The 27001-nt window shown below is 31.1% G+C and overlaps 1 protein-coding gene across 4 annotated transcripts; it reads left to right on the plus strand.

Moving 5' to 3' along the window:
• The first annotated feature begins 118 nt into the window (after nucleotides 1-118).
• LOC139481582 (uncharacterized) lies at nucleotides 119-27001 on the plus strand. Of its 4 annotated transcripts, XM_071265004.1 has the most exons (21): nucleotides 119-206; nucleotides 1960-2174; nucleotides 7848-7996; nucleotides 8484-8587; nucleotides 9127-9574; nucleotides 10933-11121; nucleotides 12012-12110; nucleotides 12700-12853; nucleotides 13199-13219; nucleotides 14845-15152; nucleotides 15867-16064; nucleotides 16608-16706; nucleotides 16956-17109; nucleotides 20346-20462; nucleotides 21472-21587; nucleotides 22110-22196; nucleotides 22934-23005; nucleotides 23749-23848; nucleotides 24224-24364; nucleotides 24962-25053; nucleotides 25599-27001. In XM_071265004.1, exons 2-21 carry the CDS (start codon nucleotides 1967-1969, stop codon nucleotides 25692-25694), a joined length of 2952 nt encoding a protein of 983 aa, XP_071121105.1. In that variant the 5' UTR covers nucleotides 119-206; nucleotides 1960-1966; the 3' UTR covers nucleotides 25695-27001. The 4 variants fall into 4 exon arrangements, with proteins under 4 accessions (XP_071121105.1, XP_071121112.1, XP_071121123.1 ...); XM_071265011.1 differs by lacking the exon at nucleotides 13199-13219 and having other exon boundaries at nucleotides 126-206; XM_071265022.1 differs by lacking the exons at nucleotides 119-206; nucleotides 1960-2174 and adding an exon at nucleotides 5935-6216.

A 27001-nucleotide genomic window follows, 5' to 3' on the forward strand; every position in this document is an offset into this window, starting at 1 on the left:
ATTGCTCATCATAGGTAGCAATAAATGGCCTCAGGTATACATCCATCAAAGCGTCTACGTCAAAATAGTGATCATCTTCCTCTAAATATTGATAGCTTGTTTCGTTTGTATGTGAATAAGTTTATAGTTCGGAATTCCCCTTTTTGAGATGACTTTTTTATTGTGATTTTTTTTTAAATTATTGGATTTTAACACAAGTTTTAAAGGTAAGATATTTTTAGAAAATATATATGTATACAGAACTCTTATGACAAACCTTAATAACCATAAACAATTTTGCATAATACCAAATACGCGTTCCAAAGTAAATGAGAAAAAAACGTTCAAACGGCGAGGGATCTAAAATGTAAAGAAATTAACATCTGCACGCGCATCATTGCTCAGTGTTGCCTTCTTAATTCCGCTGTAAAAAAGAGGCTAGTGATTGAGTCAGTTTGTACGTCATAACATAAAATTACGAAATATATTTTTTAAAGCAACTGTGCTTGTTTGTGAATCCTAGATATTTATTTCAAGTGTGTTCTATTGTTATGTGATGATTTATCTGAAAAATCTTGTTTAAACAAACTGCAGGGTCGGTTATAACACTGTAATCAAAATGAAGAAGAAACTGGATTTACCCTTTTTTATTTCGATTTTTGTTTATATACAAACGTTGAATGTACTTTTTTCTTCTTAAAAGTTTAATTTCAAACTGAACATTAAGATTATATGTCATCATGGCTCGATTACACGTCAAAGATGTAATTGTAATATTATATAAGAACTATAAACAACTGTAAAACCAGGTTTAACCCACCATTTTCTTCGGAAAATGCATGTACCGAATGTGGAAGATGTATTTTTCACAAGTTCCGTTGATTGACAGATTTCGATATGTCAGCCTGATTTTATGGGTCCCCCTTTTTTTAATTTTCTTTAACGCTCAGTATTTTTATTATTCTTTTTTTATAGACATATAAATTTTTCAATTTACCAAATAAGAAATATAACCTTTTTTTTTTTGGATAAATTGACTGATTTGAAATTTTCTAAAAGGACTTGAAATGATCTTATTAAGATCGATGTATTTTCAAACCATGTCCAAATGTGAAGTTTTCTACTGTAATTAAAACATGTAACGTTTAGCCAAATACCAAAGTAATTAGCCATACCATGTACATGTATCCATCTTATGCCGTCAACTACAGCCTCCGGTGTATAACATATAATACATAATATTGTCAGCAGTTGGCATTTATGTTGTCCATCTAGCACTGACCAGAACAAAAGTCTCACAGTTATGACAACTGTCTGTCTATTACATTTTTGTAGAATTACCCCGCATTATTTTAACAGTGATTGTAATGATAAAACTAAAAAAATGTATATAAAAAGTTGTATGAAAATATTCATCTCCAACTTTCTAGTACTTGCTCGAGATGTTTAATAAAAGAAGATTCTATTTACTTTTGACCAACGAGAAAAAACATTAACTTTAGATAGTCGAACAAAAAGAAATTTATAACAATATTTCAGATATTGACAATTTTCAGCTTGAGGGTAAAATAAAGATTTATACCTCTGAATTAAAGATGCACTTGTAAGCTTGAACTGTTTACAACATATATGTCTTCCGTACAATTAGCTGATGAACGAGTATACAAACACATTTAGAATTCACCAAAAATAGACAATACCTACAAATTTAGTGCATCCACTTCACAACTTAGTCGTATATAAAAAGGCTTAACCAACCCATAGTTAAGAGTACCAATGGCACATGTAAGGGGTGGTGGCGTCTACACCCTACACATCCCCGCTTTCAGTTGGAAAATATATAATTCTAATGAAAGAATTGTGGCCAAATATGCATTGTTATGGAATTATGCTCCTTTTTCAAAAAATCCTGAATCCTACCTAGAAAATTACATTTTGAAACGATAACACATGCCTGTTTAGTTATTCCTTTTGTTTCAGATTAAAGATGAGAATCGAATTTGTGCATCATGTTTACATAAGTGGACTAATTTTATTGTTAATCAATGTGACAAAGTGTTACCGTACTGGGGCTGGTCCTCAGTCTTGTTCTTCAATGGTCCCGTTTCACAGTAATACTCAGCCACAACTAGGACCTGTACCATATGTTATTACTGTATCTAAAACAACTTACACACCAAGGGAACAGATTGTTGGTAAGTATCACAGAGCTTATTTTGAATTTGAACTCGGACGACCCATAAGAACGACCGGTATTGTACGTTTCCATGGCTTAATATTGAGCAAAGGATACACTTAGGTTGACTTAACAAAAATGGTATTTTGAAAGTAAGGAGATATGGTATGAATGTAATCGAGAAAATTAACCACCAGACATTAAAGGTCGAAAATGTAAACAGCTATATAGGGCACATTATAGTCTTCAACAATGAACCAAACTCATACCATATACTAGTAGCAATTTTTTAAAAGGTTCGGTATGACAAAATTTGAAACAATTCAAAAGAGAAATAACAGAAAAATGAATAAGGCAAACAGCAACCGATGACAATGACGAAAGCTGTTGGTCTCCAGATCATCTGGTCGTGAGGTTATCCGGATGTCAATTTCGGTTTCCAGATAAATTTAGATGAGTTATAACCAATGATTTAACCTCTTACACGTTATTCAACAAACAAACAGCATTCCCATGGAAACCAACTGTGCCCCTCTTCTTGCCGACTTGTTCATTATGCATATAATGCTGATTCCATACAGGAACTACTTTGTAAGAAAGTAAAGAAGTTATCAGTATCTTTTAACTGTACTTTTTTTGTATAGATGATGTTCTCTACTAAATAATTCAAAATTTGGTGACTATGTTGAACTCATCTATCCCACCGAACTTTAAATAGGATGCAACAGAATACCTTGACTTACATCTAGAAATTGACAATGAGGGTCGATTGAAAACAAAATTTTACGGATGATTTCAGCTTCGCAATCGTGAACTTTCCATTTCTATGTAGCGACTTTCTATTAGCGCCTGCATATGTAGTATATATCCCCAGCTGATACGATATTCCAGGACTTGTATTTGCTATCAAAATTTCCTTGATAGAGGGTTGCTGCTTACGCGGAAGCTATCAAACCAAGAGTTCTAAGTGGTGAAGTTGAAAGCATCCCTTCTTAAGTTTTACGGACGCCATCACGAACTAATTGAACATTATGGAATATCCTTTACATAGATAATAGTTGATAAGTTCCTTATGTCGTAGCTACAATTCCGTGGCCTTTTCCCGAATGTTACCTAACGAATAAGAATTATTACCGGATTTGTGATAACTCGAGCAACATGACGGGTGCCACATTTCTAGCAGGATCTGCTTATCCTACCGGAGCACCTGAGATCATCTCCAATTTTGGTTGGGTGCGTGTTGCTCAGTCTTTAGTTTTCTACGTTGTGTTTTGTGTACTTTTGTTTCTCTGTTGTTCTCTTTTTAGCCATTATATCTTTTGGATCTCTTTTACATCCATATCACTGATTTGCACTTTGGATTTAGAAGAAGAATAGAAAATGCGGCATTAAACATAAGTTATTTCAATAGTGTTGTAAGATCACCTCTATGCAATATATAAATATCTAAAATGCAATTTTACAATATAAATTTTAGATTTTAAGATCGGACACAATTATTTTATGTGTGGATAAAGAACTTTTATCAGTGTAAATAATTCTTGCGGATCTACTGTAAATATTGGTGGAGGATATTCAGTGTATATGTTGTGGTCAAGATGTAAGTTTGTACAAATTATAATTTGTACAGGGTTTTTGTACAAGTTATAAGTTTTTGACACATACCTTCTTGCACCAGGTGATACAGTTTTATTCTCTAAAATGTACCAGTTTAATATTTTAAATTCAAATTTATATACTCCAACCTAACATTTAATGCTATTCTCCTTGTCCTCAAACTGGAAATGAGGATATGTGAATTGTTTAAATTCTAATTTATTTTTTTTCCTTATTTCATATTCATATCCATATCAAGTCTTTTTGTGGTCTTGTAATTTTATTGTACCAATGCTCAGTTTTAGACTGTATCATGTAGTTGTCAAAATAAGACAGAAATATGGAAAACAAAAGACTGTGTGCTTGCATCATCCATTTGTGTTCAGCAGTTCATAAAACACTGATAACTTGTACAAAAAATCTGTACAAATTATAATTTGTACAACATTACAACTTGTACACAACATATATATCTAACATTTCTTATATACCGTATTCCGGGTTCCAGGAGGTGTGCCTTAATTGGCAGAAGATATTTACAGATAGATAGATATGGTATATATTGTCTGATTAGCAGTCATACCTTATCTCATTATTTTTATAATGAAATAAGGCCCCTAATAATTTTTGAGGTATGTCGTTCAAATGTAAAGGTCACAGCACTGGAATTTTGGAAAACACTTTTTTGTGATATTCTTCTAATATTATAGAAACTCCTTTTCGTACATATTATGCATTAAATACATACTTACACATGTTACAGGAAAAGATAGAAAACAAATGTAAAGAAATACACCGAAAAAATAATTTTATACAATACATAATTAACCTTTATATAGTATTGAAATTATAAGCCACAACCACAGAAATCATTACAGCATAAACAAAAAGACCAAAAAATATTGTAAGGCGAAGGCTGAAATTGTTTTGGTTTTTTTTACATTGCGAATTCATAGTGTATACGACATTTAATAACAGCTGAGCTTTAGGAAAGAAAAAGAGGCAGTGAGTCGAGCAGACTAACGAATTCACATTCATTTGTGAACATGTTTTCCTTCACATAATGTTCAGAGCAGTTATTTTAATTTGTTGCTTCTATAGATATAGAAATGTGTTTAAAGAATTTAAAGATGTCTCATGTAATTTTTATCAGTTTTCTATATTGAAAACGTTAACTTTATGTTTGCTTAATTCGAATATCATTCCAAACATCAACTAATTTATCCAAAATATGAACTGAATGGGGCCTTTGTATATCTAGAATTGCAAGTATTGTTTTTTTCTGGATAAAAAGTTTAACCAGTATTATGTTCTTATAATCAATGTTAGTTTGAAAACTTTTGGGTCATTTTCAATGTTATATTTTAAAACCTCATGTACAGTGTGGTTGTTCAAGTCAACTCTTATTTTATCTAGTCATTTGTATCCCAGATAAATGGCGGACCTGTTGCATGTAAGAATTGTATTATTCAGATACGATGATATAATGTTTGAAAGGCTTCCTCCATCTTGGATTTGGAAATACTAGAAAACAAGGTGTACATCTTTAATAGAATGTACAAATTTTGAGAGTAGAAGGAAATTTATGTGTAAGAACTTTCATTTCAATATAGAAAATGACATGTTTTATCATATTTATGGTTGTATTTTACAAAAAACAGAAAACGTTTGTTTAATTATATTTTTTCCAACTTTGCCACATAAGGGGAGGCAACTCAAATGCAAGGGCAGATAATTCAGATAAAGGTACTTTTACAATAGAATGTGTTAGGAATTTGCCTATTTTATTATGTAGCAAGAAAATGAGTCTGGTGACCCTATTTTTTCTTTTTTTTTTAAATGAAAGCATACTATTAAAGCTATCTTCTCATATATTATCTCAAAATTCTATGGTGTAGATTACACTTTATTGCAGAAAATTTGGTTTTCCATGTATAATCTATACAAAATTTGTCAATTTTGAACACCGTGTAGCATGCAAATAAGCCTAGTGACCCATTCTTTTTATTATTTTTTTTAAAAAGCATGATATGAACTACATTTTGGCAAATTATTTAAAAATTCTATGGATCATAATTTAGACACCCCATCTACCTTAATCACATCCATTTTAGCACCGGACTTTTGACAAGTATCAACTTTGTTTCTTTATCAATACATAATTACCATGTAGGGAAAAAGGTGCATCACTAAATGTTTCAGTGCGAATTCGTTAATTACTTGAACTTCAACATACCCAATTAGTCCAATATGTACCTTGTACGGCGTTGTTACACATATTTTATGCTTTTCTTCTTTTTTCCAAGTCCGTAACCGAGTTTGTTTTCACAATTAATGTTGCTTTTGCTCCAACTTCGAATTTCTTTCTGATGAGTTCATATCTAGATGAGTTACAAGTGGAGAGTCATTTATGAGCGACAAAGGCTTTAAGCATCAAAAGAGATCAGCCTGTTATTCAAATAAAGGTTGAAGACTGAAAATAGCATTGAATAGGCCAAAGAACATAGTCTAAAAAAGTAAAAATTTAACAATATACAGTTCAGACCACAGGCACTTGTTTCGCTCGCTTGTTTCTATCCATTGGAAGACCCACTATTATAAGTTATATGGTTCGCTACTGACCCCATACGGATCCATAGAGGGTTAGTAAAATCCATAGGGGATGAGGCCGGAGGCCGAGTCCCCTATGAATTTTATTCACCCTCTATGGATCCGTAGGGGGTCAGTAGTTAACCGTATAACGAATTTATCGGACGCTGGACTTTTTCTGTGGCGTTTTGTTGAAAAATAAACAATGAAACTCAACAACATTATTAGGTGACATCGCCAATAACGCGTCATGAACCCCATATGAAACTTACTAACCCCATACGGTCTCATAGGGGGTCACCACGTGACGGCATTTAACCAATCACAACGTGATAATTCATCTGTGGTCCGATAACAACGTATATTTACGAGAAGGTACCCAACTACTTTTGTCACTTCTCCGCTCATTGACAAATCTTGTGTACTGGGGGTAAGGGGTACTCTAAGGGTAAATACAATGTATATCATCTGAAAGATAAACTTTTCATGAATCGTATTGTGTATGGAACAAAAAATTTGAGACTGAATTGACAGAGAAATAAGGGTTTTAAGCGGAGAGGTGAAAAAAGTAGTTGGGTACCTTCCTCGTTAATATACGTTGATAGTGGGTCTTCCAATGGATAGAAACAAGTGCCTGTGGTTCAGACTATAGTGTTCAGTTCCTGAAAATAAATACTTTACACATACTTTTCTTTGGTATCTAGGACTAATTTATAACAAATAATGTGTATGGGGGTCTCGGCTTAGTGGTTAACACTGATAGACTACAGTGCGAAATGGTCCAAGTTTGATTCTCACTCGGCACTGGAAATTTCAGTACATTACAGCCATTAGCATGATTAGAGGGGTGATTTTCATCCTCCCACACAACACCCACTGGAATTCAAAGCAAAGTTTTAATTAAAATGGGTGCTTTATACGCCTTGGTTGGTCAAAGTGGCCCCATCTTTGATCTAGAGATCAATCATCAGTTACATGTATCTCTTTGGCTTCCTCCACCATATAAATAACAGACTTCTTGGTGTCCTAACAGTCTTTGGGTACCAAGCAGACCGTGGGAGGGCTGTATAGCCAGTCAAGGTCATTTAAAACTTCCATTTGTTCCTAACAGTCCCTTTGTAATAAGTATGAGAATTTCCTTGGTGTATATAAGTCAGTGACACATCTCTAGATATAGTCCTTGGTAGAGGAATTTATGAAAAGAACTTGGTATGCTAACTATGCTTACTCTGTTATTCATGTTATTTTAGACTACAAATAATAATACTTTTTGTACAAAAAACCTGATTGTGCCATGATTATTTTAACCCATTCTATATATAGTCTCTGCAACAAGAGAAGAAGGACTGTTAAAATTACTAGAATATTAAATTTAAAATCACTCATTACATCACTGTCACTTTCATAATATGATGTATAATATATATGGTGAATGTATATTTTGTTAAAAAAAGAATAGCAATGAAATCTTACCAATGTTGTGCATATATTTTTGTTTTGTTTATAGTTACAGTTAGAGGATGTGGGGAAACAAAGTTCAAAGGTTATCTAGTGCAGGCCAGGTTGGCAATGTTTGCCAAACAAGATGTCAAGATTGGGGTTTTTGGTATCTACAACAATGCCCCTTATCAATACACCTGTCCAGATTTAAGACTAGTAAGTATGTTTGACCAAATACAGCATATAAAAAAAATGATATACCAGAAACTTCTCGAAATGAAAATATTTATTAAACTGCAGAAAGATATATGATTGAATCAATGTACTGTAATTCTTTATTTGTGACACATGTCAACTTTGTAGGAGAAATGTAGTGTCATTGATAAAAACTACTAGGATACTGTCAATGTCCAAAAGAATTATCTGCTCTTCCTGCATGGGAATCATTTGGAAAATTAGCATGGTACAATGTAAACATGTTTCTCAGACCAAATAAATACACCTACAAATGAACTCTTCATTTAGGCTTAAATTGATGCCATCCACATTAGAGCTACATGATTTTGTACTAAAGGAAGTTAATCTTTCAGTCTTTGTTGTTTGAACTGCTGTTTAGTGTTAGATTTGAATTTTAAATCAGCATGATCAGTAAATGTATTAAAAATATAAGATTGCATGTTATTTACTAAAAATTTTCTTTCAGGGTACAGTGGGTCAAGCTTTAACTCACAGAGAAAACTCTGATAAAAGTAAAATTAGCTTTGTATGGCAAGCACCTCCAGTATCACAGGGTCATGTTATTTTTGTGTAAGTACATTTTGATAAAGTAGTGTTTCTGAATAGATCTTAGAAAATGAATGAGACAACTCTACATCCAAACACAATAAATAAAAAGTAAACCATTATAGGTGTCAGAAAGTATGGCCTTCAACACAGAGCCTATGCTCACACTGACAGCAAGCTATAAAGGGTCCCAAAAATGACTAGGGTAAAACAATTCAAACAGGAAAATCAGCTGTCCACATAAAAAAACCCAGAAAAGAAACACTTATGAACCACATCAACAAACTGCAATGACTGAACATCAGGTTCCTGACTTCTATAATATTGAACTGAACATTAAATCGTGTTTAAAATAAGTTTTGTTCACTTCAACATCTATTACTGTATTAAAAAAGAAGGAATGGAACTGTTAATGATATAAGCATTTGACTTGTTGTTATGGTTTGACAACCTATTTTTAATATTAAAACATATAAAATTTATTTCTTCAAAAATATTATTTTTATCCATGTGAAATTGAATATATATATTTGAATCTTTTCCAACTTATTTATTTTTTTCAGCATAACAATTGTACAAAATAAGAATACATATTGGACCAGTGTGACCTCCCCTATTGTATATGATCAACAAAATAGTGTGCCAGTATCGCAGCAAATTTTGAACAGCTTGTACCATGTTGTTGATCCTTCTTGTACCCGTCAACCAATCAATGCTACTTCAACATCAACTACTGTGTCTACCACAACATTGACCTTCTCTTCCACAACAAGTCCCACAACTACATCTACAACAAGTACGACAACCCCGACCCAAACATCAAAAAGTACAACAATGACAACTACTACAACTTCCACCACTACAGCTCCACCTACAACTATCACTACAACTAGTACTTCTGCCCCGACCACAGTTGCAGTGACAAATGTAACTGATATTACCACCAACAACAGTACAGAAAACACAACAGAGGATATAGTTACTACAACAGAGGTGTATGTACTGCCTGATGTAAGTCATAATTACGGTACATACAATGTACTATACTCTGCAAATAAAGAAGTTGTTACTCTTGACCCCTTATTCTATAATGTGGCCCTATTTTTATCCATATTTTGAAAAAAAAAGGTCGGGTTAAACCCGGTTTAATTAGGAGGAGGCAGACACTCAAATAAATGAATTGTGGGTAGTTGCATTTTCCATAAAAATTGATGATACATGAATTGAAGCAGCAGTTAAAAAGATATTTTTTTTGTTAAAGAAAAGTGGTACCTATGAAGTTAAATGAATTTATTGCAATATGTTTTAATTGAGCAAGTGTATTGATGAATTTTATGACTAATAGACTTCCTTTGTGATATGTTGTTAGTACATGTCTTTAGGTGTTAATGTTATGACACTTTTGTGGTTAACATAACAAAGAAGTCATTTTAAGGAACACCATCCTTGTAAATATTTTCTTAGGGTGGGACCTTCCTTGAAAACAAGGGCAGGTGCACATATTAAGATATTAAGATTTATGCTTATTTACAAAGTAAACAAATATTTTACTTTGTTGGAGAAAAAAAAATCCACTGGCAATACACATAATGTATGATACACTTCTTTAGTCTGTTTGTCTCTTGTGTGTTATTTCAAACAATTTCTGTTTTTAAGGGCATTGATGTCTGTGAATTGCTCTATAAGATGACAAATAAACATGCTGAAATTAACCTTGACATTTGTTTTTAAATTGCTAATTTTGAAAAAAGAATCCTTGTATAAAGGCTAACACTTACCATATATAGGAAATTTATACAATGTAGTTCAACCTTTGAAGTTATAACTTTAAACAAATGGAAAATCAATTTTCACAAAAAACTTCTTCAAAAATGTATTTACTTGTAGTAGCCGCCATGCACAGAAGTTGAAGAGGGTTTACTATCTTGTCCCATCTTCTTTCATCACTTTATTGTGGTCATGGCAGTGCCTTCATTTTTTGTTAAATCCTTTTATCAAATATATTGTAAAAGCAGACAATTTTGTTGGGGATTTTGATTTCATTTATTTTGTGAAAAAGAATTAAGTTAAAATTGTCAGTTATAAATTGACATTTACATAATTTTTTCTCAACCTAAAAACCACGAAGCTACTTTTCAATACAAAACCACTAAATAACCCCACGAAAAATTAATGTATATACAGTAGTTCCATTTGGGGAATGTTAAGCTCAAAATCTGCTGCATAAAAGTTTACACTGAAATGTAATTGTAACCCCCTACCCACAAAACAGTACACAATAAACAGAACTAAAAGAACAGACTTTGTATTTGTATTTTGATTTAGATATGATACATCCTATCACTTACAAAAACATTCATATATTACAGGATAGATTGCCACTAGATAAAGATTGTAACAGGACAAAAGGATGTTTCCATGACTGTGATGAACACAGCTGCAGTTTTATTGTGTCCTGGGTAGATCGTGCTAATTTCATTGACATGGAATTGAAAACTAAACTTATGTCAGCTGGAAATAAATGGATTGCTGTTGGATTTTCATATGACAAGCACATGGTTTATTAACTATTTCCAAAACTTAAGAATATTTTCTTTAATCTTAGCTTTGTTGCTTTATTTTTATTTCAAATATTGTTCAAAAGCAGTTACTAAGTTAGGGTTGAAGCATTACGAGCCCTTACAACATATGGAAGATATTCCCATAAAACGTCTTTATTTGGTATCAAATCTATTTGTCATACAGAATTAGTTTGTAGTTTCCTTGTTTCCATAGTGCCTTAAGGTACTACATGTACATGTATGTATTTAAAAATTAATGACTCTGGAACTATATTTAGATTTGCTAAGTAAAATTTAGTCTAAAATAGACATTATTCTGACATTGATTTTTAATGTTTTTTTCTCTCTACATGGAAATGTCTATATATAACCATTTTTGGTCTATTTAGGGATGTAAATGTCAAGGTTTTATCGTAAAAATCGTATTTTTTCAATTTCACATGACTTTTGCAATGAATTATGATTTGACATGTTTTATAAGAAGTATATATATGTTTTCTTTAGTTAGATATGATTTTTATAATTATTATTTTGTATAGATAACAAAATTTATACTACCTAATCTGTGCTACGATATACATTTATAAAGCTAGTTTCTCAAATTAACAATAATTTTCACAATTTGTCTACCTTAACAGATATTAAACTTTATATTTGAATCCAATACTTTAAAAAAACATATTGAATTGGAACACTTTTAGTTTATACAGTAGTTTCCATGGCGGAATTTTATGCTCAAAATCTGCTTTATTCTTGAATGTGGTGAAAAATTTATTCCTTTGCTTGAAATTTTGTTTTTAAGGAATTGGAAATTAGAATTTATCACATTTAAACTGTGTATAACGATGAAAATGTGTATTTGACCAATGTTTATAATCTTTTGACAGGGCAGTGACAGTGTTATAGAATGTATGTCAATGGACTACAACATCAGTGTGTTCCAGTCTTATAACCTTGATACACATGCCAATACAAGACTAAGCAATGTAAGATACTTTAATAAAAACATCAAACGGAAAATATCTGAGAAGGATTAAGGCTCACTGAATTTAGTATTTTTATGCCCCACCTACGATAGTAGAGGGGCATTATGTTTTCTGGTCTGTGCGTCCGTTCGTTCGTCCGTCCGTTCGTTCGTTCGTCCGTCTGTCCCGCTTCAGGTTAAAGTTTTTGGTCGAGGTAGTTTTTGATGAAGTTGAAGTCCAATCGACTTCAAACTTGGTACACATGTTCCCTATGATATGATCTTTCTAATTTTAATGCCAAATTAGAGATTTTGACCCCAATTTCACGGTCCACTGAACATAGAAAATGATAGTGTGAGTGGGGCATTCGTGTACTGAGGACACATTCTTGTTAAATGTAAATTGAAAAGCAGTCCCAGGGAGTGACCATAGACACACATTTTTATACTACAAGTATTTGTAATGAACTGCTAATTGACTTTATTGTGAGGAGATTAATATTTAAAAAGATGTGAACAGAATTATAATTTTGTTTTATCATAGAGTGAAATTTTATGTGAGACCTTGAAGAAATCAATTATTAATCTAACCTTTTACCATTTATAAACAGCCTAAACTGGGAATATCCAATGAACAAGGATCTTTTGTGGATGGTACATTTTCCTGTAGTTTTACCAGACAGAAGATAGTACCAGAAGAAAGTAGGATCTTTGACTTAAGAAATGACTGGTACCTTATGTTTGCTACTGGATCATCTATGTCAGGTATGGTTAACTTATTCTATAAATAGAGGTTAATTTTTTTAATGTCTGATTCTAAACATCATTGAGTGGTTATAATAAACAATTTAATATATCTGGTTTGTAACTTTATATAAGATCGATTCAATCCATATTGGAACTATTAATGAAACTAAATCAGTTTATTGGAACTAATATTTGCAATAGTTTTAATTCTGAAGCAAGGTTTGAACTTTATGTGCATGTGCTTAAGCAAGTTATTTATTTATTTGTTGTTTATATTATTTTAAGACACTTAAGTTCTCTTTTATCTGTTAGAGACTTACACTTATCATTCATAATGAATATATCTAATTTGACTAATTTAAGATGCTTTAACTAATTATGCAGGTATGTATTTAAACACTGTTGATTTTTTTTCTTTGTTATCTTCTTTATAATGAATTGTGCATGTACACAACTATAAGGATGTTTCCAAATCAAATGCAAAATTCCAACAAATCTGTTATTTAGATTTTTTAATACATCTAAATTATATTTTTTTCAATTATTGCCCACAAACATGTTAAATGTTGTGACATACTTTAAATGCCTGTCCCTAGTCAAGACCCTGTAATCCAGTGGTTGTTGTTCTAAATATTTATTGTTTAATGTTGTGGTTGTTTTTCTCTTTTGAATTGTTTCATAAAATGTCATCATTTTAGAACCAACTATAAGGTATGAATTTTTCTCATTGTTGAAGTTTTACAGTGACCTGTTCATGTTCAAATCTTTGTCCTTTGGTCTGTTTAAATAGATGCCTTTTTAATGACAAACAATTTCCATATATGTCCATATTTTTCTTGGGAGGGGGATAGTATATTTCTGCAGGAAAAGGTTATCTCTTGGATTTTTGTATGAAAGAATCAATGAATTTGAAAGTATGTGAAAATGTAGAAAAATTACAAGACTGGACATATTTCATCAGACATTGTCAGAAATTATTTTAAGATTTATCAATTGAAAAATTGTATTTCTTAGGACGAAGCAAGATTACTTAAAATTGAAGTAGTCACAACCCTTTAAGTTTTAGTTGTAAGATTGTTTTTATCATTTTTAGCATGTCAAATGTCTATTTGTTATAACTCTTTAAAAGAAATGGTTGTCATAAAATTTTTATTCTTTTTATCTGTATATTTGTGTATGTTGCATGTATTTTTTTTAATTTGGTAATTTTTTAACTTGTATTTCATTGGCAAAAAAATAAAAAACTACATTTTTATTTACATGTGTATGTGTATTTCATATATCTATCTTTAGCTTGAAGTCTCTTTTTGTCTGAATTAACACTATTAAGTTGTTTTTAAAGTTACAATTTATGTTATAAGACATGAAATCGTCACAATATGCTGACTAAATGTTTGTGCATCCCATATGTATCTTAGATATTCCCTTCATTTTAGTGTTACCATCAGTCTTTATTTTACTCCTTTTACTGTTGTCCTATTTAGAATCGATTAATTGATTGGTGTATACTTATCACCTATGTTTTTAGGAGCGTGAAATCATGTGATCATGTTAGACATTTTTAATTTTGAGGGAAAAACCATCAAATTAGCTCCATCTAGTTGATACATATGTCATCGTGAAGACTGTTTTAAGTTAAATATTTGTTGGTTTTTTTTTTACAGCAAACCTTCAACTACATTACTGTTATTCCTTAATTTTAAAGCAAATTTACAAAATCTTAAATTAGTAGTTATCACTGGTGTTAAACTGATCACCGTAATTGCAGTTACAGTGATCCCAACATGGCGGAGCCCAAAACAGGTAAAATCGTCTTTTTGTAATTTCTCCATTGCACGCATTGTTTTAAAGAATTACTCAGCCACAAGGTTGATATGTACGGTATTGTTGTATGTGTGTGTTCTTAATATCATATGTTACCGCCATGTTGGGATCACCATAACTGCAGTTACAGTGATCAGTTTAACACCAGTGGTTATGTCATAATTAACCAATAACTTGTTTTGTAGGGATGAAACTTCCACATCAGTATGACCCTGCTCCACCTACATCTCTAACAAAGATCAATTTACAGGAATATTTACAGTACATGCCGACTACTCAACCAGCTTCAACACTCCCACCAACAACCATCCAGTCAACTACAACTACTACAACAGAACAACCATGGACTTGGAAACCACAGCCACAACCAACAACAACCACCACAGTAGCCACTACTACCAAGAAAACATCTCCAGCTGTTGTTGTAACAACACCATTAACAACAACAACTACAACAGTATCTACCACAACACAAAACGTTGACAAATTGCAGGTAATGTTAGACTGTAATCATGTGTTAATTTGTTTCTTGAAAATTAACCACCATGTCATTCTATTATCAGTTGTTGTTGATCACTGAGTACAGGGGAACCTTAATTTTAAAATTCAAATTTGAAAGTTTAACAAATTCCACGAAATTTGGTCCCCACAAAAAAAAATGAATCCACAGTAACCAGTGTTAGAATCAGATTATTTAAAGCTATCAAATATGGATCTTACCCTCATCAAGTTGAAAAACCCTCATTTTGATTTGTTTAACTCATGCAGCTTGACATCATTCTAACACAATCAATTTAAATGTACGATTGATATGTTACTGTAAATAAAATTATGAATCAATACACAGCACAGAATTGATTATACTTATCATCTTTATTGCTCTTATTTTGCTAAGGTTCACATTTAAATATAAAAATTGAATAAAGATATATAAAATATGTGATTATTTCTACAAGTACCCTTTTATGAACTAATATAAATGAAAAAAATATGTGGATTACTCATCAATATGACAGCAGCCCACCAACAAAAATAACCTAAAAACATCTAGAAGGCAATATACAAAATTGACTTTTACTAAATAACAGTTTAGCAATAAGAGTAATCACTTACTTACATCTTTTGATTGCTTTATGGACATTAGATATGCAGCTCTCAAAATTTTTATTTCATTATGGTATAACAGTGTTCTGTTTTATTTATACAGAAATTAAGTCTGGAGAAAGATTTAGCCTGTGGATTGACTAAAGGCTGTTATTACGATTGTAAAAATGGTTTGTGTGAATTTATAATATCTTGGAGGGACAAAGGAGATGATATCCAGTTTGACATCAAGAGTCGTGCCTCATCTCCTGATCCAGATAATATGTGGATAGCTATAGCCTTCTCACATGATCAGAATATGGTAAGGGTTACAATGGATATTTTAAAAACATCAATGCTTACTGAGGCCCTTACTTTTCTGTTCTTCCTAAAATCCCTCTTAAGTTTATGTACATATGTAACTACTGGTACTGTCTTTACACTGGCTTGAATAGTTTTAATTCAGTAAAAAGGGATATATGATTGGCCTATTGTTACTTTCCTGTTCTATGATACATACTCCTATAATGGTTTACTTTTATAAATTGTTATTTGGATGGATAGTTGTCTCATTGGCACTCACACCACATCTTCCTATATCTATCAACATACTAAAGGCTTAATTAATAACAAATAGTTATAAATTCTATTAACAGCTATGTACAATTTATAAGCAAGACTTGAAACTAAAATTTTAGTTTTCAATGAGCAATTTTATTCATATACCATTCATATAAGAATATTCTTCTTGGATAGATGATTTTGTAGCCAAATATCTTATATTTTAAGTTATAAACTAGGTCAACTTATATTCTTTTTATACCTTATTTTACCCTTACTAATAACTAATTTTATTGACTTTCAGGGAAATGACAATGTAATAGAATGTGTGACAAATGAAGGTTTTATGGATGTTTACCAGTCTGTCAATTTAGATTCCAAAACTAACCAAAGGCTCATAGAGGTATGGTTGCAGATTTTAGCAAATTCATTTTATGTTCAATTTTTTATAAAATACACATTTTAACTGTCCAGCAAAAGGTAAGTTTGTAAATTTAGGCAAGTCGTTTTTATGTTCAATTTCTTATTCAATATTTGTTCCTTGTTTAGCATATTAAGAAATAGCATATTATTAATAGATAGAATGCATCAACAGACATGAGAAATAGTACAATTAATAAACCTATATTTTTAAATGAATTTTTTTATTCAGCCAAAGAAGGGATTAAGTGGAATATATGGTTCAATCCAGGATGGAATATTCCATTGTAAATTCACCAGGAAAAAGCAAGTTGTTGGAGAAGATGTACTGCTCAATTTGGACGAAGATTTTCACATTATGTTTGCACATGGACCAGCTACAAATGGTAATAAAAGTTATTAGTAGTTGAATAAATTAAATAGATTGAGTTAATTTAAATCTTGAGCAATTTTTATACGACCTCAAAATTTTTTGCAGTCATATATTGGTATCTTGTTGTCGGAAGACGGATGATTTCTGGATAATAACTTTGAATAAGTAAGCAGACATCTAAATTTTTTTAACACAATGTTTATAACCACAAAAGTAAACTTGGGATTGATTTTGGGGGTTATGGTTCCTAAGGTTTATGAATTAGGGGCCCAAAGGGCCCAAAACAAGCATTTATCTAGTTTCAGGACAATAAGTTGTGTATAAGTATTTCAACTGTTCTGAAATTGTACCACAATGTTTAATACCATAAGTAGACGGTTGGGATATATTTTAGGGGTTATGGGGCAAACAGTCTAGGAATAAAGGGCCAAAAAGAGGCCAAAAGCAAGCATTTTTGTAGTTTCAAGTCAATAAATTGGAGTTATCTTTCTTTGGTTGTTGAATCACCTAAAACCAATGCTTTATGAAATTTTCTTTGAAATTGGAGTTATCTTTCTTTGTCCAGAATAGAAGTTGAATCAACTTAAATCAATGCTATATACAATATACAATGCAATATTCACTTTACTGCCAACTGATAAATTAAAGCAATCTTGACCATTCAGTGATTACAAGCACTTTGATTACCATTCTAGGGTTATGCCCCTTTACAAGTGGAAAAATTGAAGAATTTTTTAGTTTCTGTGTTCTTAACTTTAGTTTGTCTCAACTGAATTTAATGAAATGTGTATAGAATGCTTATTACCTCTAAACTCAGTTTAAGTTCAATTTTTCGCAGCTTCACTTTTACAGTTCTTGTGTTATGTCCCTTTATAACATTATATGATAGCGGGGGCATCATCTGTGTCCCTTTGGACACATTCCCCATTTATTTTTGGGGAAGACGGCTTCAAGCCGTCAATCCCCAATAGGGTTGACCAGAGTGACATTCCCTCACATCATTCATTTTGTTTTTATAGTGTGGAAAACCCCCCAACAAATCTTACTAAGAATGATGAGATGGGGAGACACAAATGAATAAATTGACTTTAAACACTTTTTTTACACATTTCCCTTCTGTTTCTCTCGAAATTATCGTATATCGAGCTCTCCTTTACACTATTTACGTTTCTTTTACAATCCGGAAAAATCAGTATGACGAGATATTCTAAATATATCCAACCTACATTATATTTTATAGTGACGTCATTGTTGGAATGCCACACTACGCATAAGCAGGGATATCCTTCACTGGTTATTTAAATCATTCTCAAAGATTGTGCACTTATTAAAAAATATTATTTGTTGAATTTAAACATAATGATGTTTGCTGTAGATGATTTAAACATCAACATGCAATACTTTAATTTGTAGGTCAACAACTTTCAAAGTAAACAAGAAGTCCAAGGGGCTACATGAGATCGGGAAGAGAAACGATCTTTTCCATTTTTTTCTGTAAAACTCTGTTTTGAGAATCTTCCTCCAATTCAGGAGCACCTCAATTTATGAGCTAATTATCCACTATAATAAACACTTAAAATGTGACATTAAGTATATGATAAGTAGTCTTTCATTAAAACTAAATTTTGTGTACCAACATAATCATTATAATAGTTACAAAAAAATTACAAATGTTGCATTTTGTAGTTTAAACCTATTTATTCATGAAATTTTACAAATATTTCAAAATGTAGGATTTGGAAACAAGCTTCACACAGTTAAAATCAATCATACTGTTATTTTTATTAGTACCTGTATCCCTGTGATGAGAGATATAACTGGGAACTTTATCAACTGAATAGATTTTTCAGTCCTAACTTTCTTAAAAAAAAATAAAAAAAATTTAAGAGTACTGTCACAAAAAATGGAAAATGGCCCAAGCCTACAGTTCAGTCGTACACTATTAAGATTTCAAAAATAATTGTAGTTGTTGTTAAATGATAGAATTCAACTAGTTGAATTTTAGATAATTAACTATCAACTTTAATTGAATGTTTAGATTTAGAAGATGCAGATCTCTTCCATTGGTCTAAATTGAATCCTAAACTAAAGAAACGAAATTACATTAAACAACAATTGATTCCAATAGTGTCAACCTTCCACATGTTCTAGCTGTTCTTTTTTTCATTCTTTATATGAAGACTATCAAAAGATAACCTCCAAAAAAAATGAAATAGAAACAAGGGCCGTCTTTCCCCTCAGAGCTATTCAGCTCTTTGATTTAGAAGTTACTATTAATTAATATTAATTTTAACCATGACTGTATGACATTTTATATTTAAATATTTTATGATGTATTGAAATGAGTAGTTATTGTTGCAAACTCCATTAGAAATTTAAATTGAGATCATTTTTGGAATAAGGGAAAGGGGGAGGTGAAAAAAAGCGGGGTTCATTTTTTTTTCTCATTTCAGATTTCAGAATTTAAAAAGAAAATTTCTTCAATTTGTTTTTTTTTTGAGAGGATTAATATTCAACAGCATAGTGAATTGTTCAAATGCAAAAAAAAATTACGTTCATTAGACCACATTCATTCTGTGTCAGAAACCTATGCTGTGTCAACTATTTAATCACAATCCAAATTCAGAGATGAATCCGTCTTGAATGTTGTGTCCATACTTGCCCCAACCGTTCAGGGTTCGACCTCTGCGGTCGTATAAAGCTGCGCCCTGTGGAGCATCTGGTTTATATGATTAAATCATTTCTGATATTTAAGGAATTTTTCACAAATACTGGTGTTAATTGTTAATAGTATTAATATAATACATAAGATATTGGCAGCAGTCCCTTTCTATCGATTTCTTCAAGGACTTTTTAAGTTTTTCAATACTCATGTAGATACCCTCCAATAGAAGAGACAACAACTCCTCCAAAAAGTAGAAAACACCCAAAGGCAACCAATGGGTATTCAACATTGAGAGAAATCCTGCAGCCTGAGGTGGGTGTCAGCTGCCCCCCTAAAAATATGTATAACAGATCAGTAAAATTTGAAGTTTTTTTTTTTTTAACTCTCAAAATTTTATGATAGTGAAGTTATGATTTAAAAGCAATACCAAACTTTTGTCAAATTTAGGGGATATTGTACAGTAAATATTCAATTTTTTTTTAAAATATTATTATATAAGGAATCTTGTAGCATTTCTTGATAAACTATCAGAATGATAAGCATTGTATTACACATTTAAGTAAATAAAAATTTCATCATTTCAGGAAAACTGCTTCCCCACAGCATCCAGAAAATACCAATAGTATCATTAAAATTGGTGGATTTCCAGAAGAATTCATCTGTCTCAGGAAGAGTGATTTACTATCTCATTAAATTCCATGGTAATTTATTTATATGTTCTTTTAAAATAACAAAGCTTATATCTGTATAAATCTTTCCTCTCATAATTGTATGTTATACTTTGAACATCAAGAAGATTATTAATCAGGTCAAGATTTTAAGGTTAATTTTCTCTGCAAAATTACTTTATTATTTTTATCTCTTTTTGGACCATTTTTTATGTTTCAGGAAAAAATGGTTTTTTTTGTGGATACTTGTTTTATTAAATTCTGCAAAAATGCTTGAAGGAGACTAGTATTTTAATGCCCCACCTACATTAGTCGAGGGGCATTATGTTTCTGGTCTGTGCGTCCGTTCGTTCGTCCTTCCGTCAATCTGTCCCACTACAGGTTTAAGTTTTTGGTCAAGGTAGTTTTTGATGAAGTAGAAGTCCATTCAACTTGAAACTTAGTATACATGTTCCCTATGATATGATCTTTCTAATTTAATTGCCAAATAAGACTTTTGACCCCAATTTCACGGTCCACTGAACATAGAAAATGATAGTGCCAGTTTCAGGTTAAAGTTTTTGGTCAAAGTAGTTTTTGATTCAGTTGAAGTCCAATCAACTTGAAACTTAGTACACATGTTCCTTAGGTTATAATCTTTCTAATTTAAATGCCAAATAAGATTTTTTACCCCAATTTCATGGCCCACTGAACATAGAAAATGATAATGCCAGTGGGGCATTCGTGTACTATGGACAATCTGTGTACTATGGACACATTCTTGTTTTTAACTCGTAAATGTTTGTCTTACTGATACCCATTGAGTTATCCTTTACTATTTATTTGATTCATAACATCAAAGAAATTTATATCATTATGGTCAAGGAAGGGAGTAACTGAGACAGCAGTATATAATTAGTATTATTGTTTTTATTAAGAAAATAGTAAAATTTACATCAAGTAAAACATTGTGTAGTAAGGAAAACAGTATATTTCTATGCTATTTCAATGTCATACATGATTTTATTTCCTAGTATAATAATTTTTTTCCCTGAATTTACAGGTGCATTGATGATATTTGCCTGGATTGGTTGTGCCAGTATAGCTATAGTTATCGTTAGATACTATAAGAGGATTTGGCCGGGAAGTACTATCTGTGATGAAAGGATCTGGTATCAGGTACCCTATTTTATTAAAGAAAAATATTGTTTTCCTTGTTTATATTCCAGTTGAATACAACTTGATATTTTGTTTGAAACTTTTTAAGCATTTGTTAATTATCAGCTGACCTTTTATATAAAGAACTTTAACAAAAGAATGTAAAGGATTGTTAAGGCTTATCAAGTATAGTTTTACTGTTGGGTGTGTTGAATTATTGTATTGCATACATGATATAAACAAAATAGAAGATGTGTGATTGCCAATGATAAAAATATCCACCAGAGTTCAAATGGAGTAAATGTTAGCAATTAAAGGCAACCGTAGGGCTTTCCAACAATGAGAATACCAACATGAAAAATGTGAATAAAATTAAAGGAGAAAACTAATGGCTTATAATTTTAAAATTCAAGAAAAGCTTATTTTATGTCACTTTTATAATTCTACAATTTAAAAGTAAGATAACTGAATGCATAATGAAAACTAAAGGCTAACGTTACTGATTTTGCATATTAAAAATAAAAGTATAAATGTATTTTACAGGTACACAGACTGATGATGATAGTTGTATTTCTATGTGTGATCATTAGCGCCATTTTAGTGTTTCTAGATGTGGAAGGCTATAGTAAGGTAAGATGTATGGTAGAACATATTATCTGAAGATCCAAAACACAATTAGGAAATTTTTAATGCCCCACCTAGGGACATTATGTTTTTTCCTGTCTGCATACATTTGTTCATTTTGTTCATCTGTCCATCCGTCTTTCTGCTTCAGGTAAAAGTTTTTGGTCAAGGTAGTTTTGATGAAGTTAAAGTCCAATCAACTTAAAACCTAGTACACATCATGTTTCCTATGATATGATCTTTCTAATTTAATGCCAAATTAGAGTTTTGATCCCAATTTCACAGTCCACTGAACACATAAAAGGATAGTGGGAATGGGGAATGTGTCAATGCGACAACAACCCGACCAGAGAGCAGACAATTCTTGTTCTCACTGTCTTTCTTATTGCTTATTATCTTATTCTTATCAGTTTTAACTTTAACTTCGTAACCGCCCATGCTGTGCAAAATTATTTCTGAAGCAGTGCTTTGTAACCTGTAGATGTAGATATAGTATACTTAAACCAGATATGCAATTTTTTAAAGCAATTCAGGAATACATTACTGAACACAAAAAAAATAGAAATCGAATAAACCTATACAAATTTTATTAGTCATTCATTGACTTCAAATGTAAAAGATGTGCTGAAAAATCATACTTTCTACCTGTTCCAAACTAAAATTTATATTCTAATCCAAGATGATTAATGATAGTGTTTCATTTATACCTAATTTCTATGTGTATGTTTTCTTTTTTTTTGCAGATAAATGGTCAGATGTTTCATCAAGCCCATCCTATAATTGGAATTGTTGTGCTAGTTTTTACAGTTGCTAATGTAAGTATATTGCTATCCAGAGCTACCATTCCTTAAAAATTAATGAATGTTTTAATGACCACTAAAGTTACATTAACATTACGTTGATTGATTGTTGGTGTTTTAATGCCACTTTTAAGTATCACATTTTGACTATTTTGTTGCTGTCAATTTTTACTGGTAGAGAAGCAGGAGTGCCCAGATAAAACCACTGACCTTCAATAGGAGAACTGACAATCTTAGTCAATTAAGATTGAAGTTGAGTGCACAAGCACGAGCAGGATTTGAACAACCTTCTTAACATGTTACAAACATTCCAGAATTTGCAGAAATTAGTGAAAGTAACAATGTGTAATCATATATTTAAAGGGGCAATAGCTGTCAAATTCATGTTCACCGATTTTAATCAAATTCTCATATTTGATTTATAACGATTTTTTGGTGAATCGAATCAGTCAATCAAATGATTTACTTTTGTTTCACTTTCAATGTTGACATTCTTTTCCTTTAAATAACTTTACACATATAATTCATGTGTTATCCATCTCAAGCTAAGGGGTTAAATTGAAGTTCACATGAATACGGATTAAATGAGGTCAAATTATTCACTTGCAAGTGATACAAAACATATATCTCATAGCTAGTGCCCCTTTAAATTCTTTTTATAAAATAAGATCAGAGGCTTTTTCGATAAATTATTTAAAAGATTACATGAAAATGCAATATTTTTAATATATTAAATATTTGTATGCATATTTTTTCAGCCAATAGTTGCATTGATCAGACCATTACCAGGGTCAGTAAAAAGAAAATGTTTTAATTGGATACACTGGGGGTTTGGTACCATCGGACACATTTTAGCAGGTAACTTCTTGGTGCTAGCATAAGTATGTAGATGGATTAAAAGTAAAAAATATAAAAGTTACATACATAGCTTTTTCAATTTTAAAAAGCAGAGTTTCTAACAACTACTTAAAAAAAAAACATTTTTAAGAAATTATTATAATAATTTCCATGGATAACCAGCTGGCTTCTTGTGATCAAGTAAGCTTGGCTGAATTACAGCATCAACCATACATTAAAATGAATGAATGAATGTTTTATTTGCAAAAGCATAAATAACATGTTATGACATTGAATAGACAAGTACAATGTATATACAATGTGACAAAACGACATATAGCAGAGAACAAAACATAAAAGAACTCACAATATAATGAAAGTTTTTTGTCTTTGCAGTTATAAATATATTTGCTGGTTTGGAGCTTGCCAAAGCAGGTGCCCCTCCATATTTAAGATGGGTGCTGGTAGCATATGTAGGTTATTACATCACTGTCAACATGATATTAGAAATAAGTGACTGTGCTCTAACAAGAAAAGGTTAGTATTACAACATCCCTTTTTTTCTGGATTTCAACATTAAGTTTGTTAAATACTTGATTTTAGTGTACTAGTACCTTCCTACAAGAAAACATCATTTCTCTGATAGTTTCCAAGTTACCTATATAGGTGCATCTATCGGCTGATTGCAGCTGATTTCCCACAAGATGCAGTCATGTCCCATGTGAGGTAGTAATCATGAAAAATGTGATGTAGTTATCATGTCCCATGAGATTTAGTCTTCATATCCCATTAGATGCAATCGACTAGCCAACGAGATGTAATAGTCATTTCCCATGAAATGCAACCTTCATGTCCCATGAGATTTACTGTAAACCAACATAATAAATTTCATGTTTACCCCATTCTAGCCAACTTTTGTGTTTTACTCCCATGATTTTCTAATATTCTAATGGTGTTTAAATATAAATATCAAGAAAATATCAAAGTTCTACATATTAGTGACTATTTATATTTTTTATAATTTACAAAATTATTTTGTTTACAGTGGATATCATTGTTTATTGTGATGTAATTAAAATATTGTGTTTAAAGGAAGAAAATCCTTTAGTAACGATATAAAATAATATATTTCAGAACGTAAACAGGATGATACATATATGTATGAAATGCACAGAAAGCCAATGTATTATTCACACAGCAATGCACATTTACAGTTAGAACCATCAGTAAGTGTTGATTATTTCTTGTTTATTGGATAATTACCTATTATTACCTGTATATATGTGAATAGATGGTTTTTTTGCTACAAATGTTTGAAAACTTCTGATGCCATTTAAAAAAAATATCTAGTTTTACCTCTTGAGAGTGAATACCAATAGTAGATGTATTATTTGAATTGATGTCAAATTGTGTGGACTTACAAATTTTTGATACCTTATGAACGGATTTCGTACTGTAAACACCCTGGGAATATTTTTTTGCTTTTTTTTTTTAAATTATGTTTCAACACTGAAAATTAACCCCTACAGTTTGTAAAAATGCAGTAATCATGGTTATCATGACGATCATGATGTTATGAGAAATACCTTGAAATCAAGTCATGAGGAAATGTAACAAATTGAGGACAAACTCATTTTAGACAGAGGGGTATGCTTATGAATTTTATTAACAACTGGCTAATAAATTTTAAACATGAAATACTAAATCTTATTTATATAATGTTTAAAACTAATTTATGTTTAAAACTAATTTATTTGTTTATCTTTTACAGTATAGCAGATTAAAGAAGGTAGTGATGGGTACACATGTACTTATAATAACAGTGACAACATTGCTTCTTATTATTATGTTAATTATTGGTGGGTAGAAGAAACACCTCAGTGAGATGTAAACCCAATATTGGTGTAGTCATATGATGCTCATCAGTCAACACTGCAAGGCTGGACGTTGATAAAGATATGATTTCGTTAAAGTGATTTTAGTGAGGGATTACATGGTTCAGTGAATATTTCTGGAATTATTTGAATTGAGTGTATGCTAAAAACAGTAAAAGAAGACATATTGTGATGACTATGTTAATATTTTCTTTAATTTTTGTAAGTATTTATAATGTGCTATAGAATAATTAAAAGTAACCAAAAGTTTGTATTTTCTGTACATTTTAATAGTCTCATGAATTAGTTAATCCATAAATGTACATGTAATATGATGTATTTAGTTATGTTTATTTTTATATATGTAATGATTAAAAGCTGTGTTTTGTAAAGCTATGTAGTGTATAGTTTTGCATAGAAAAAAAAAATATCTTATCAATTCAAAAAATAAATTTCAATTGTTAATGATGCTTTTAAAGGGTTGAGGTGTATTTTGATTAAGTTTTATTAGAACTAAGCAAATCAGCTTAGAAATATAGAACGTTTAATCAGATTTCATTGAGATGGTAAAAACAATTCAGAAATTTTCTGATACTAGATTTTTTTTACTATCCTTTGGTGCCTACATCAGGTGACAGGTTTTTATCATGATGAGCAATAATTTATTTCTGTGATTAGTACTTTTGTTAGTATTTTGTTTGATTTCATGACCACCAGAGTCCCATTAGTGGTTTTCATAAAAATGATAGTCTTTTTATCTTTTGACCACACCAAACATTGAAAGCCAAATATTTTTAATAAAGGAATAACTTTTGCAACTTAGAAATAATTTCCAAGTCTTTGATAGTTTTCAACTTTTAATTGAGCATAATGTGTTTGTGTAATAACTTTAATTTGTAAAACCTTTTATAAATTATTTCAATTATGAAAATTATGCAACTTGGATTACCGCAAGACAGTATTTAACTGTTGATAGATTGCCAGTTACTTTTTGTGTGGGCAGAAAGACAATTTTTAAAATAGTTCTTTTGTTAGAAGACAACAAAATATTTCACCTATATTGTCACCTTATTTGTTTTTAACTTCTCATCAGCTAACTGATTTTAAAAGTCTTTAGTTCATGGAAAAGTTCATGGAAATGCTTTTCATGACTAAATTGTGTATTTGCCTTTGATTTGTGTTTTAGGGAGGGATGTTGTCTTTTAAGATCATCCTTTTATGGCTAATGATTAGTTAAGGTTGTTCACACTAGGATTTGAACTCCTTGAAAATCTTGACAATCAGTTTTAGCAAAAAATAT

This window comes from Mytilus edulis, chromosome 1, assembly GCF_963676685.1.
Source record: "Mytilus edulis chromosome 1, xbMytEdul2.2, whole genome shotgun sequence".
Taxonomy (NCBI): Eukaryota; Metazoa; Mollusca; class Bivalvia; order Mytilida; family Mytilidae; genus Mytilus; species Mytilus edulis.